The sequence below is a fragment of the Cetorhinus maximus genome, chromosome 9 (assembly GCF_964194155.1).
Source record: "Cetorhinus maximus chromosome 9, sCetMax3.hap1.1, whole genome shotgun sequence".
Classification (NCBI taxonomy): Eukaryota; Metazoa; Chordata; class Chondrichthyes; order Lamniformes; family Cetorhinidae; genus Cetorhinus; species Cetorhinus maximus.
In genome coordinates this window covers 12,341,830-12,358,207 of record NC_135887.1, presented here as the reverse complement: position 1 = coordinate 12,358,207, position 16,378 = coordinate 12,341,830, and the positions used below count along the sequence as shown (strand labels likewise).

The 16,378-nt window shown below is 40.1% G+C and overlaps 1 protein-coding gene across 1 annotated transcript in view; it reads right to left on the bottom strand.

Annotated features, from left to right (window-relative positions):
- vps53 (VPS53 subunit of GARP complex) overlaps nucleotides 1–16,378 on the bottom strand; it is a 250,550-nt gene that overhangs the window by 219,301 nt on the left and 14,871 nt on the right. The window contains exon 4 of the mRNA XM_078548073.1: nucleotides 756–822. Within this exon, the coding sequence (XP_078404199.1) occupies nucleotides 756–822 (67 nt within the window). The remainder of the gene's footprint in view (nucleotides 1–755; nucleotides 823–16,378) is intronic.

Here is a 16,378-nt window from a genome sequence, read left to right as displayed (position 1 = left end):
TTGAGCGCTTCCAAATCCATCCTAAGTGTTTGCCATCCCACCGAGATGTGAAAAATGAAAAAAAAAGGTGGACAAGGTGAAGAAAGAGGAAGGATGAATGACAAGGAAATGAGAGAAAGCGATAATTGAGAGAAAGCATGATAAAAGAGAAGGACAAGAGAAACAAGTGAAGAAGGAGGACATGTAAGAGACAGAAGAGATAGAAGAAATGGTGGAGAGATAGCAAGTAATAGAGGAGCCAACAAACAAATACAAATAGATAAATTCTGGTTCAGAACTCAAGAATTTGTGCCAACTACCTCAGGAGGACTCACCCATGACCCTTCCAAGAGATGTTTCAGTTACACTTTGATTATGTTTGGGCCCCTCTGATGCATTCATCCAGCTTCCTTCTAAAAATGTCTTCACGACCTCTTAAGGTGCACCTTCTCTGCCTTTTTTGTTACCTTCTCATCATCATCACCTCTGCTGTGTTCCAGCAAGACACTGCTTGCGTTCTGTTCCTGTGTGTGACCTGAGGAACTACCGTCCATTACCAAGTCTTTTTCAAAAAACCTCCAAAAAGGTTGCTCATGGTTGAATCCAGTATGACACAAACAAGACAAATAAATAACCAAACTATCCATAAGCAACAACTGATTCTACCTTACATCAAGTCAGTTTTTTTAGCTATTGACTTACGCATGACAAAATAGGGAATTTCAAGCATTACAAAGACTATAAAAAAGCACCAATCGAGAAACATGGTTTTATACCTGTCGGCCATCCTGTCCCACATTGGTCTGTCCTCTCACTACGGTTCGAATGTCATCATCCAAACGCCTGTCAAAGTAAAATACAAGATGTAAAAACATCTACACAATGCAGGCAAGTGATTTCACATAATGCAACACACCCAAAAGATTCTACACTTACTGTGTACAATGCAATTTGCTGGCAAAGTACTGCAAGCTTGCATAAAAAATCCTGAAAAATGGCAGTTTCAGAATAGATAATTAAGAATAATCATTTGCATTTTTGATAATAAACCTAATCAATGCAACTGGATACAGACGTGGATCACCCTTCAGATATCTACCATCAAGTGGTGCCATTTTTGTTAGTTACAATCCGCTTCAATGGCATTTAAAAATTTCCATTTTCCGTTCACCTTGAGTTTTGGAATCTCAGACTGCTGGTTTTATATCGCTAATAAAAAATATGGTTCAGTTTATGGAGAGAGATTAATAACTTTAAGCAAATTCAAATTCATAATGTACAGGATGGTTCAGCTAAAATCACTTAAGGAAGCATAAAAGGGAGGCATGAGGTTAGAAAAATAACTTTCAAAAGCAAAACAGGACAAGAGAAAGTGACCACTTCATTCACAAATCTAGGTTGACTCTTAACTGATTGTAACCTACAAGAAAGCAGTGTGTCTATAATTACGTACAAAAATTCAACTATGACAGGTTCAAGGATTCTTTGATAACAGCCTTAACTCAACACTGACTGGCTGCAAAGCATTCTGGGACATATTGAGGTCATGAAAGGCACAATGTAAATGCAAGTTATTTTGTTTAAGGGTGAGCCCCATTCAATGTCATTCACACTGAAAGAACTGTAAATATCTCATCTGCAGCGGTTAAATACTGCAGAGCAAAAACTATTTAATTTTTTATTTCAACTCAATTAAGATTGCTTATCATAAGGAAGGAGCTTATGAGAAGGCACTCTCCAAAACAGAGTTAAAGTATTATATACACACACATGAGGGAATTTTGGGTGATAGCAGTGCAAGGGAATGGAATCCTTTCTTACTTTAACATCCAGTGTTGCCATTAATTAGAGGTGAGATGCAGCACCACATTTAAATTGCCCTTCCTTCTACTTCATTAATATTTTTAGCCCTCAATTTCAGAATAGCTGCCCTATGTTGCAGCATTTCTGTTTCCCATTCCAGCCATCTTGTAGCCTCACTGAGTAAGACTACCAACTGGTGCTGAATTGTGGGTAATGGAACACGTATTTTACCTGTTGGGATCTTGGCTGAAATGGGCCAATCTCTTTACAGTGTAAGATCCATGCAGCCAGCAGAAAGAGACTTGTATCCCACCAGCATGAAATGGATTGGGGCAAGAGGTCAAAAAACTGCATAGTAACACACACCCCCAAAACATAACATTTATATGTCCAGTTTGGTGCTATTTCTAAATGATTTATGTTAGAAAACTATTGAAAGAAGGAAGCACTTGTATCCTAAAGATATTCTGCAGCAGTGGAACGCAATACTGTACAGTCAACTGAGTGTGTAGGTGGAAACAGGATACCGGTGAAAAGGCTACATCCTCCCTTGTGAAGCTAGAAGATAAAGCAATAGAATTTATGGTGGCTTGATAGCAAAAAGCAACAATCCTATAGGGCTTTGTTTTTAACTCATGTGTCTTGAGCTTAAATTCCTCACAATTCAAACAAATTAGTTATGATTACAGTTCAATACTCTGCTGTTTTCACTTGAATATATAGACAGGTACCTCAGAACAAATTTTTAAAGATACAAAGTTAATCCAAGTTCATGAAATAAAGGTAAAATTCCAAGAGCAAAAAATTGAGGATTTATCCAAAAAGTGGTTTCACAGCAAAAGGAAAGCAATTGACAACTAAAATTAACTTTAAAAATGTATACTGGACTAAATGGAAACCAAAAACAGCTGGCTATTGGATGAGTCTTTGGGGAAGCCTCATTTGACAATGATAACAGTGACGCTGAAGGCAATTTCTGAAACTTTGAATCTTTTGTATCATTTACAGAAACCAGTATCCACTTCCTTTGACTCACATCCCTTTTGGCCCTGTTCCTCTGATTAGAGAGGTTTCTTGTTGTTGAGATATCCAAGTATCAGCTTCTTTCATAGGATATTTTGGAATTCTACATGTGGTGCATGAGCGGCGTGGGCGGAGGAAGTTAGGGGGCAGGAAGAAGCCCCAATTACAATATTGATAAATTAAATAACACTCCGATAATATCCAATTAATTTCAACCGTACAGAAACTCCCACTGTAAAAGTGCTAATTTTATCAATTCAAATTACACAAGTACCATCACTACAGTTTTCAGTAGCACGACATAGTAAGGGAGATCACACCTAAAGTCCTATGAATCACAGCATAGAATGATGTCACCTGACCCATCGTGCTAGTGCCAACATTTCAGCCCAAAAGTGATCTATTCAAACCCATTCTCCTTATTCTGCCCCCACTTCTTTTTATATTCTCTCTTTTCAAGTGGTTATCCAAAGTCCTTTTAAAAGCTAAAATAGATTCTGCCTCAATAACTAATTACAGTAAAGCCTTTCACATTCTAATAACCTCCATGTAAACAAACACCCTTCATCCGTCTAATTATAATCCCGGGTTTGTCTCCTTGTTACTGATTCACTCACTTGTGAAAATAATTTTTCACTATTCACCCTCCCACAACCCTTCTTCTATTAAATTCTCCTGCAACCTTATTTATTCCGATGGAGGTTTAAAAAAACTCCCAATTTTGCTCTCTCAATCTCTGCATCATTCTACTGAAACTTCACTGCATTTTAATTTCTGAAATATCTTACATTTAATGGGGGTGCCCAGGACTGTATTCATCCAACTTGGCCAAATCAGTCTTTTTTTTTACAAATTCGACATCAATTGAGTGTTTGCAACATACAGTGAATATTCTACCTAGATTGCGGAGGTGTCAGCTGTGGCTCAGTTCATAGCACCCTCGCCTTTGAATCAGAGGGTTGTGGGTTCATGTACCACTCCCAGAAACCAAGAACTGTGATTGTACTCGAACGAGTTGCAATCTGTGACTGTTGATAATGGGAGGTGTCAGCTGTGGCTTAGTTCATAGCACCCTCGCCTTTGAATCAGAGGGTTGTGGGTTCATGTCCCACTCCCAGAAACCAAGAACTGTGATTGTACTCGAAAGAGTTGCAATCTGTGACTGTTGATAACTCGAAAGAGTTTCTACCTAGATTGCCACATTTAAAGATCTAAGTTATCTGCATCTGTATCTCTGCTTTCCACTTTATTTAGACTTTTTATTATTTAAGGGGTTCTTCTATTCACTATCCTTTCTTCTTCCCCCACTTCCACCACCTCAAAGTAGCACAACTCCCCCATGTTGTGATGGCTTATCAGATATCAAGATGCCAGTCTCCAGCCAATTCGACTCACTCCATGTGACATCAAGAAAAGGCTGAAGGCTCTGGATAGTGCAAAAGCTATGGGCCCTAGCAATATTTCAGCAATAGTACTGAAGACTTGTGCTCCAGAACTTGCCGCACCCTTAGCCAAGCTGTTCCAGTACAGCTACAACACTGGCTCTATGCAGCAATGTGGAAAATTGCCCAGGTATGTCCTGTACACAGAATGCAGTACAAATCCAACCTGACTAATTACTGCCCCATCGGTCTACTCTCGATCTACTAAGCACCCCCATAAATGCATCTATGCTAATCACCTCAACCAGTCCATATGGAAGCAAGCTCTACATTTGAACCACGTTCTGGGCGAAGAAGTGTCTCCTGAATTGCTTACTGGATTTATTAGTAACTGTTTAATCTTTATACCCCTAGTTTGGTACTTCCTTGAAGTGGAAACACAAAAATATTGTACTCCTAACGTTAATCACATGTATATATTATGGTGGGGGTGCTTGAAAACTCAGTGAATAGTTGCAATATCCTCACTCAGCTGACTGCTGATCTCAGCTGTACAGGAGAGAATTAAAGTGTAGGATCTGCCACTCCTAAGTACACAGTTATGCATCTTGCAGCAACACTGTTAGAGGGTCAGAGCAGGTTAAGCTCTTAACATACATGTGGCCTGGGGAGGAATTAGAGTTCCTTCATGCAGGAAAATATTCTTTCGTCTAACCTTGTAGAATGGTAAAGTCAGAAAAAGATACAAGTTGCATAAGTTATGGGAAAAATTGTGATTGGAATATTTTCTAAAAAGTAATTAATATCCAACAGGTCAATAAGGGTCACAAGTGTAAATCATAGCTCAGACCTTTATCAGCCTCCAAAATGTTTGCATATTAATACAAGCTCAGTTTCAACCACAGGTGTGCAGAATCAAATGGTACTGACTGATGGTTTAGTTCATGTGAAGAGACAGGAGAGACACATATTTCATTCAAGGGAAGTTACAATAATACAAAAATAACATAAGATAACAGCACATGCAAAATCCATCAACAATCTAGAGATCTGTATGCGTTGGCTGTGATTTTCTTTTTCCTCATATATACCAAAGATCAGCATTTTCAGTGAGGGATAGAAGAATAATTTTAGTGCAACAACATTGCCAGTACACTAATTGTCAAAGAGAATCACTGGAATTATTTTCGACACATCAGACATTTCACCAGCTAAAAAGGAGCACTAAGGACGCTCTGATTGTAGAGTCCTGTAAATGCAAATCAAAGGCACTGAAATCCAGGGAGAGCATGAAAACTCAAACATATGAATTAGAAGCAGGAGTAGCCATTCAGCAACTCGAGCCTGCTTTGCAATTCGATAAGACCATGGCTGATCTGATTGTGGCCTCAACTCCACATTCCAACTACACCCAATAACTTTTGACTCCCTTGTTACTCAAGAATCTATCTACCTCTGCCTTAAAAAGATTCATTGACCACTCTATGGGAAAGAGAGCTCCAAATATTTCTGACCCTCAGAAAAAAATTCTCATCTCTGTCTTAAATGGGAGACCCCTTTTTTTAAGATGTGCCCCCCAGTTCTAGTCTGTCCCACAAGGGGAAACAACTTTTCAGCATCCACCCTGTCAAGTCCCCTCAGGATCTTATATGTTTCAATAAGATCACCTCTCATTCTTCTAAACTCCAGTGTATATAGGCCCAGCCCATCCAATCTTTTCTCATAAGATAATCCCCGCATCCATCAGTCGAGTGAGCCTTCTCTGAACTGCTTCCAACACATTTACATCCTTTCTTAAATAAGGAGACTAAAACTGTACATAGTGCTCTAGATGTGTCTCACCAAAGCCCTGTACAACTATAGCAAAACATCCGTCCTTTTATATCCCATTCTACTTGCAATAACAACAACATTCCATTTGCCTTCCTAATCTCTTGCTGTACCTGCATGCTAACTTTTCCTGATTCGTGTACCAGGACATGCAGATCCCTCTGTACCTCGGAGTTCTGCAATCTCTCCCCATCTAAATAATATGCTGCTTTTTTATTCTTCCTGCCAAAGTGGACAAGTTCACATATCCCCACATTATACTCCATTTGCCAAATTTTTGCCCACTCACTTAACTTTTCCATGTCCCTTTGCAGACTCCTTATGTCCTCTTCACATCTTACTTTCCTACCTATCTTTTGTGTCATCAGCAAATTTAGCAACCATACATTCATTTAAGTCATTGATATAAATTGTAAATAGTTGAGGCCCCTGCACTGATCCCTGTGGCAACTGTCATGAAACTAACATATTTTTTCATTACATTGCTGTGGTTTATTGTAAAGTAGGTTTATGGGTGTGAGTTGAGATGGTTCTGACTGTGTGATTTAATTGAATTAAAGTCAGATTGACTGGAAGCTTGAAATTATCAAAAGTAGTTAGGGGAAAAGGCATCTGAAATGCCAAATAGTAGACATGGATGAGGGCTTAACATGTAGGGTGTGAAGGAAATTTGCATTTTTAGACATGTGAAGGAGTTGTTTAGATTTCAAAAGGATGATAGGATGTTTATAACTAACAAGATAAGCAAGGTCAAGCAGTATGTTTATTTTTCCCAAAGGTGCTGACCATATTTGCAACATGAAGGATTTTTATATTATGGGAAAGTAAATGTCCAAAGACATACAGAACAATAGAATTTACAGGTTAGAGAGAGAAAAACATATATATAAGTAAGATGGAAGGTTATGTTGCGGGGCCATGTAAGGTCCAAAAGGGCCGTGTAAAACAGCTTTGGGGAAGCCTCCAGCCAGTTTTGCAGAAGTCTGCCATGTCCAGTAGCCAAAGATGGAGGAAAACCTTTGGAATTCCACTGTGAGTGGGTGCTGTGGTAAACTTGCTGGCTTGATTATTTAAATTTAAAATCTATTTGGACCCCTTCAAGGGGGTGTGTAGTTGGGAGTTAGTTTAATTAGGAACTTTGGGATTTGTTATAGTATTAAGTAACTGTAATCTTATGTATGTGCTTGAAATCTTTTGTTATAAAATATTTTAATTTAGTTTTTAAAATTTCTAAAGGTGCTATCTAAATTCAATGCACAAATCTTCTTGTAATAACTACAAATTGCAAAACCGTTGTGATAGCGTGGCCAAATTTCCTTTGTGGATTTGGTCTGCCTGGCACACATCACCTGCCATGTCATAACACAATCCATTCGTCACATTTTGCCAACCTGAAAATAACCCAAATAATCCCCACTCTCTGCTTTCTGTTAGCTAACCAATCCTCTCTCTGTGCTTAAATGTTACCCCTGAACCATGAGCTCTTATTTTGTGTAGTATCCTTTGATGTGGCACCTTGTCAAATGCCTTCTGGAAATCCAAGTGCAGCACATCCACAGGTTCTCCTTTATCCAAGATTCTTGTTCCTGCCTCAAAGAGCTCCAATAAATTCGTCAAACATGGTTTCCATTTTACAAAACTATACTGACTCTGCTTGACTGTATTGAGATTTTCTAAGTGCCCTGCTATAGCCTCTTTAATAATAGATTCCAGCAATTTCCCTACGCCAAATGTTAAGCTAACAGGCCTCTAGTTTCCTGCTTTCTGTCTTCTTCCTTTCTTGAATAGAGGAGTCACATTCACTATTTTCCAATCTGATGGGACCTTTCCAGAATCTAGGGAATTATGAAAAATTAAAACCAATGCATCTACTATCTCAGCAGCCACTTCTTTCAAGACCCTAGGATGAGGTCCATCAGGACCTGGGGACTTGTCAGCTTTTAGTTCTAATAATTTTCTCAGTACCCTTTCCCTGGTGATTGTAATTATGTTAAGTTCCTCCCCCCCTTTCACCTCCTGATTCACAATTATTTCTAGGGTGTTATTTGCATCCTCTACAGTGAAGACAGATGCAAAATATCTGTTTAGTTCATCCATTTCCTTATTTTCCATTATTAATTCCCCATTCTCACTCTCTGAAAGGACCAACACTCACTTTACTTACTCATCTTTTTTAAATACCATAGAAGCTCTTACTATCTGATTTTATATTTCTAGCTAGCTTTCTCTCGTACTCCAATTTCTCCCTCCTTATTCATCTTTTAGTTATTCTTTTCTGTTTTTTATATTCTGTCAAATCTTCTGATCTGCTGTTCATCTTTGCGGAATTATATACTTTTTCTTTCAATTAGATACTACCTTTAACTTCTTTAGTTAGCCACGGATGCTGTGTCCTTCTCCTAGAGTCTTTCTTTCCAACTGGAATGTATCTTTGCTGAATGTTCTGTAATATCTCCTTAAATGTCTACCACTACATCTCTACTGACCTATCCCTTAACCTAATTTCCCAGTTCACTTTAGCCAGCTCTGTCTTCATGCCCTTGTAATTGCCTTTATTTAAGTGTAAAACACTAGTCTTAAATCCACTTCTCACTCCCTCAAACTGAATGTGAAATTCAATCGCATTATGATCACTGCTACCTAGGGGTGCCTTCAATAGGAGGTCATTAATTAATCCTGTCTTATTGCACATTTTCCCATCCAGCCCGCTTGATTGGCACTACATCCACAAACATTCACTCCCTCTACCACCAATGCACAGTAGCAGTAGTGTGTACCATCTACAATATGCAGTGCAGGAATTCACCAAGGCTCCTTAGACAGCACCTTCCAAACCCATGACCACTACCATCTAGAAGGACAAGGGCAGCAGATGGATGGGAACACCACCATCTGGAAGTTCCCCTCCAAGCCACTCACCATCTTGACTTGAAGATATATACACCTTCACTGTCACTGGGTCAAAATCCTGGAACTCCCTTCCTAACGGCACTGTGGGTGTACCTACACCATATGGACTGCAGCAGTTCAAGGCGGCAGCTCACCACCACCTTCTCAAGGGCAACCAGGGATAGGCAATAAATACTAGCCCAGCCAACAAAGCCCAGACCCCGTGAATGAATGAAAAAAACAATTACCAGACCTAGTATAGCCTGCTCTCTGGTTGGTGCTAAAACATGCTGCTCTAAGAAACCCAAGAACATAAAACCACCATAGAAAATATTCCATGGATAGTTGTCTCAGCAAAATATACTCATCAAATTTTGGGCCTCAGGTCATAATATTTTTAGGATTTCACTTTAAATATTTTCCAAGGGTTCATCATCATTGACTATTACCTTGGTGAACGTAGTGAGAAGCAGCCAACCTTGTCACTGTAATCTGGATTTAGTAGATACTGGACGTGCTGCCACAAGATCTCCATAACTTCAGCATGTGCCAGAATAAACACAATCAAACTATGACCTAGAATTTAAACTACTCTAGAAGCATTGTTCCTTACTCCTTACATGGATATGTGCTATTACAGAGCCTGATTAGCCTTGTATCACCAACAGCTCCAGACAATCTGGTTGCCATGCAACTCAAAGGATGACTGTGAATTCTTTTGAAATATCTTGGAACAAAAATTGTATTTCTCGTAACTACATTTAGGCAATCAGCTATTCATGGGCTTCCAAGTTCCAAGCTTATCTCTTGTACATACAGCAATCACTAACACACTTTGAAGCTCAAATTGTATAATTTCAGGACATCCATATTTATCCAGCTATCAGGGATGCTGCAGGACACGATAGCACTAATAAATCTGCATTCAACAGACGTTCTTAATCATCTTTTCTATTCCAAGGGGAGAATCTAATTGTGAATTAACAAAGCCTATCATTTATCAGACCATAATGTGTATTCACTGCATTTTGATGAATTAGCTAGCAATATTTAATTTTAACACTATGCACTGTGACCAAAAAGAGAAATCCAATAAATAATCCTTCATGAGCAAAAATGCACAAGGATAAACACTTCCTCAAATACAACAAGATAAAACAGGCTTTGTGTAGACAGAAGTCATGCCTTTAAGAATTGAAAGTCTGTAATCCATCTAAAAACGTTGCAAGCTTGGGCTATGTGGAATGTGTTCGTTTTGGACTGGAGAAGTGGCAAGGGTTGGTGGGCAGCAGTCACGGACGGTCGGCCTTGCAATCCATTTTATTGACATTTCAGGACCACAACATCTTTATCGCTTAGAGGGGGAGCAGGAGGTGAACTTTTGCAGAGAGAGTGAGAGTGTGAGACAGTGAAAGCGAGAGAGAGTGAGAGAGAATGCCTTCCACCTTGTGTCTCAGGTCCAACAAGTGTGAAAAGCCTCCAGCCTCTATGTACCAAGCTGTTGTCTCCAGGGACCGAAGCTAAGAGAATTCATTTTAAATATCACTGTCCAGGGTATTGTGTGCTTTGCCTGGGTCTGTTGAAATCTATGTTGTTTTACTGTTGCTTTAACAGAGGTATAACTGGGAGCTAGATTATTAATTAGGGGAGCTAAGAGTTATCATAGTAGTAATTTGTAGACCTATGTATGTGCTTAAAATCCTTTCTTCTATTAGTAAATGTTTTAGTTTTGTAAAAAAAAAACCTCTAAGACTCAGTGGTCTTATTACTACTGAATTCAAGGCACGCATCTCGAAATAAAAATACACATTGCAAAAACAACTGTGGCAGCTGTTTCAAGTTTTCCTCTGGGATTTGAGCAGCTCAGCATTTGCCATCCACTGAGACCTGACATGATAAAGTGCCACATAATATGCTTGTCAGCAAAGTTGAAGCCCGTGGAATAAAAGGGACAGTGGCAACATGGATATGACACTCGCTGAGTGAAAAGAAGCAGAGAGAATCGATGAATGGTTGTTTTTTTGGAGTGGAGGAAGTATACTGTAGGATTCCCCAAGGATCCAATTAGGAACCACTGCTTTTCTTGATATATATTAATGACTTAGACGTGAGTGTTTAGGTCCCAAGGCACTTTACAGGAACATTATCAAACAAGATATGACAACAAGTCACATAATGATATATTAGGTCAAATAACCAAAGCTTAATCAAAGAGGTAGGTTTAAAGGCGTATCTTATAAGAGGAAAGTGAGGTAGAGAGGTGGAAAGGTGCAGGGAGGGTATTCCAGAGTTTAATCCCTATGCAATTGAAGGTGCAGCCAACGATGGTGGAGCAAATCAGGGATGTTCAAGAGGGCAAAATTAGAGGAGCACAGATATCTCGGTTGGTTATGGGGCTGGAGAAGATTTCAGAGAAAGAGAGGAGCAACGCCATGGAGGGATTGAAAATAAGGATGAGAATTTTAAAATCAAGATACTGCTTGACCAGGTGCCAAGGGGTGATAAGAAAACTGGACTTAGTACGAGTTAAGACATAGACAGCAGAGTTTTGGATAACGTCTCCTAGTTTACACGGGGTAGAATGTGGGAGACCAGCCAACAGCGCACTGAAACAGTCAAGTCTAGAGGTAACAAAGGCATGAATATGCGTTTCAGCAGCAGATGAGCTGAGACTGGGGCAAAGTTATGGAGGTGAAAGTAGGCAGTCTTAATAATGGTGCAGCTATGAGGTCAGAAGCTCACCTCAGCGTCAAATGTGACATCAAGGCTGCAAACAGACTGACTTAACCTCAGGTAATAAAAAACAAAAAATGCTGGAAAAACTCAGCAGGTCTAGCAGCATCTGTGGACAGAAAAACAGGGCTAACATTTTGAGTCCATATGATTCTTCAGAGCTAAAGAAAAGTAGGAATGTGATGGGTTTTATACTGTTTAAGAGGGAGTGGAGCAGGTGAAGCAAGGTAGAAGGTCAGGGATAGGTGGGAGCTAAGGAGAGATTGACCTAGATGTCATGGGCACAAGACAAAGGGACTGTTAATGGTGGTGGTACGAACTAAAGAAGGTGCTAATAGTGGCAGAATGTGTTACTAGCAGAACAAGGATGAGCTCTCTGTGAAAGCACAACATAGAAACAAGTGAAAGATGGCCCTGTTGGGGTGAGGGGGGTGGGGGGGAATTGGGGAGAAAAGGATAAAAAAATGAACAAATAAATAAAAATAAACAATAAAAATGAAAAGGAATCAGAATAAAAATTATAATTAAAATTTTTTAAAATTGGATTAAAAAGGGAGTAGAGATGCAGGAGAGAGTTCATGGTCTGAAGTTATTGAAATCAATGTTAGGTCCGGAAGGCTGTAAAGTGCCTTGTCGGAAGATGAGGTGCTGTTCCTCTAGCTTGCATTGGGCTTCAGTGGAACATTGCAGCAGGCCAAGGACAGACATGTGGGCATGAGAGCAGGATGGTGCATTGTAAAGGCAAGCGACAAGGAGGTCTGGGTCATGCTTGCGGACTGAGTGAAGGTGTTCTGCAAAGCGGTCACCCAGTCTGCGTTTAGTCTTCCCCATGTAGAGGAGACTGTTGTCAGGGAGAGGGATGGGGTCAGTAGCTAGACAATGGAGTTTCAGATGCATAGAAGTTTAACCTAGTTTAACCTGGAACTGAATGCGTGCAGTTGTTGGGCTCAAGGTGGTATATTCTGAGCGAAAGGTGCGCAGGAGAGGATAAAAGGCGCGGGTCGAGGGTCCTACCTGCAGTGACATCATGAGCCACAATGTGATGTGAGTGCAGGGAAAGCAGCTGACTGGTGAGTAGGATTGATGAGTATTTCTAGTCTTTAAAGTAAAAGTAAGGTCTTTAGTTTGTGTTTAGGTCTTTAGTAGTTTTTTTTCTCAAAAATAGCTTGTTAAGTATAAGGTCGATACTGGTGTAAAAAAAAATTAATTACAATAAAGTGCAAAAAGCATGGGCTTCTTCAAGTGTAAAGAGTCCTGATGTCAGGACGGGTGATATGTTGCTAATGCAGCATGTGGGAGCTGCTGGGTACCACGGTGATCCAGAGCGAACACAGCTGTGTTAAGTGTTTGCAGCTCAAGAAACTTTGGATCTAAGTTGAGGAGCTGGAGTCCAGGCTGCAGACATTGTGCCACATTAGGGAGGGGGAAAGTTACCTGGACACTTTGCCCCAGGAGGCAGCCATATCCCTCAGATTAGGTAATTCAAATCTGGGCAGTGATCAGGGACAGGAGGGTGTGGCTGCAGGTGAGGCATTCAAGGAGCCTCGGCCCCTGCAATTTTCCAACAGTTACGAGGTTCTTGCAAACTGTGTGGTCGAGAGCGGGCACTGCAGGGAGGATGAGTGAACTGACCATGGCACCTTGGTAGAGGGAGCCATTCAAGTGGGTGGGGAAATAGGAATGTAGTAGTGGTAGGGGGCAGTAGAATTAAAGGGATAGATACCGTTCTCTGCAGCTGTGATTGTGAATCCTGTGTAGCCAGCCTGGTGCCAGGGTTAAGGACATCTCCTCAAGCTGGAAAGGAACTTGGAGTGAAGGGGGAGAGATCCAGTTGTCATCATCCACACTGGTACCAATGACACTGATGGGACTAGAAAGGAAGCTCTGCTGAAAGAATTTGAACAGTTAGGAGCTAACTTAAAAAGCAGAACCTCCAAGGTAATAATCTTGGGATTACTACCTGAGCCATGGGCAAACTGGTAGAGGGTAAATAAGTCAAGCAGTTAAATGCGTGGCTCAGAGATTGGTGTGGGAGGAATGGGTTTCAATTCATGGGGCATTGGCACCAGTACTGGGATAGAAGAGAGCTGTTCCGGTGGGATGGACTTCACTTGAACCATGCTGGGACCAGTGTCCTGATGAATTGAATAACTAGGGCTGTAGAGAGAGCTTTAAACTAAATAAAGGGGTGGGGGTAGGATTCTGGAGAGAGGATATGCAGGCTTACAAAGCAAAAGGATATGGCAGCATTACAGGGAAGCTATTTAGGTAATGATACCCAGAGTGTGACAGGAAGGGACAGAGTGCACAAACATTTTAAAAAAGCAGTAAATAGGGTCAAAGGTGGAAAATAATGGTAAAAAGGCAATATTAATGGCTCTAAACTGCAATGCATATAGTATTCAGAACAAAATAAATGAATTAACGGCATAAATAGAGGTAAATGGATATGATCATGTAGCCATTATGGAGACATGGTTACAAGGAGATCAAAGCTGAGAACTAAATATTCAGGGGTATGTGACTTTTCAAAAGGACAGACATGAAGGAAAGGGTGGTGGGGTAGCTTTGTTAGTACGAGAGGGAATAAGTATGACAGCAAGAAATTATCTTGGATTGGAAGATGTAGAATCCATATGGGTGGAGGTAAGAAATAGCAAGGGTAAGAAGACACCATTGGAAGTGGTCTACAAGCCCCCTAACAGTAGCTATACTGTAGGACAGAGAATAAATCAGGAGATAATGAGGGCATGTCAAAAAGGCAGTAGATTAATCATGGGTGACTTTAATCGTCATGTAGATTGGGAAAATCAAATTGGCAGAGATAGCCATGAGCAAGAATCCATAGAGTGTATTCGCGACAGTTTCCTAGAACAATATGTGGTGGATCCAACCAGGGATCAGGCTACTTTGGATCTGGTTTAATAAATGATCTCAGAGTAAAAGATCCCCCAGGAAACAGTGACCATAATATGGTAGAATTTAGCATTCAGTTTGAGAATGAGAAACTTAGGTCGGAAACAACTGTGCTAAACTTAAATAAGGGTAATTACAAAGGAATGAGGGCAGGGTTGGTTGGAGTGACTGGGAAAGGAGTTTAGCAGAAAAGATGGCTGATGAACAATGGCAGACGTTTAAGAAAATAGTTCATGACTCACAACAAAGATATATCCCAGTAAGGAGGAAGGATTGTAGGAAGGGGATAAACCAACAATGGTTAACCAAGGAAGTTAAGGATAGTATCAAATTGAAAGAAAAAACATACAATGTGGCAAAGATGAGTGGTAAACCAGGGGATTAGGAAAGTTTTAAAAACCAACAAAAGATGACCAAAAAAATATAAAGAGAGAGAAAATAAACTTTGAGGGTAAACTAGCAAGTAATATAAAACATACAGTAAGAGCTTCTTTACATATATAAAAAGGAAGAGAGAGGCCAAAGTGAACAACGGTTCCTTACAGAATGAGGCTGGGGAAATAATAATGGGGAACCAGGAAATGGCAGAGGAGTTGAATAAATACTTTGCATCAGTCTTCACGGTAGAAGACATTTATAGCATTCCAAAAATACTACATAATCAAGGGGCAGAAGTGGGGGGAGGAAATAACTACAATTAATATCACAAGAGAAAAAGTACTGGGGAAACTAATGGGGCTGAAGGCCGATAAGTCCCCTGGACCTGATGGGTTGCATCCAAGGATATTAAAGGAAGTAGCTGCAGAGATAGTGGATGCACTGGTAGAAGTCTTCCAAGAATCCTTGGATTCTGGAAAAGTCCCAGAGGATTGGAAAACTGTAAATGTAACACCCTTATTCAAAAAAGAAGGGAGACGGAAAACAGCTAACTATAGGCCAGTTAGCTTAACGTCTGTCATTGGGAAAATGTTAAGAGTCTGTTACAAAGGATGTAATAGCAGGGCATTTATAAATACATCACATAATCAAGCAGAGTCAGCATGGCTGCATGAAGAGGAACTCACACCTGACAAATTTATTAGAATTCTTTGAGGAGGTAACAAGCAGGATAGATAAAGGGGGACCAGTAGATGTAATATATTTGGATTTCCAAAAGGCGTTCGATAAGGTACCACACATAAGGCTACTTAATAAGATAAGAGCCCATGGTGTTGGGGATAGTATATTAGCATGAATAGAGGATTGGCTAACTAATAGAAGACAGAAAGTTGGGATAAGGGGGTCATTTTTAGTATGGCAACATGTAACTAGTGGAATACCACAGGGATCAGTGCTAGGGCCTCAATTATTTACAATACATATTAAAGACTTGGATGAGGAAAGTGAATGTACTATCGCCAAGTTTACAGATGACACAAAAATAAGTGGGAAGGCAAGTGGGGAGGATGACAGAGTCTACAAAGGGATATAGAGAGGTTAAGTGAGTGGGCAAAAACTTGGCAGATGGTATATAATGTGGGAAAATGTGAGGTTATGCACTTTGGCAGGAAGAACAGAGGAGCTGAATATTACTTAAATGGAGAAAGACTGAAGAAAGCTGCAGCAGAGGGATTTGGGGGTCCTCATAAAAAGCTTGCATACACGTTCTGCAGGTAATAGGGAAGGAAAATGGAATGTTGGCCTTTATTTCAAATGGAATGGAGTATAAAAATACTGAAGTCGTGCTAAAACTATACTAGGCACTAGTTAGACCACACCCTAGAATACTGTGAACAGATTTGGTCCCCTTAACTAAGGAAAGATATACAGGCATTGGAGGCAGT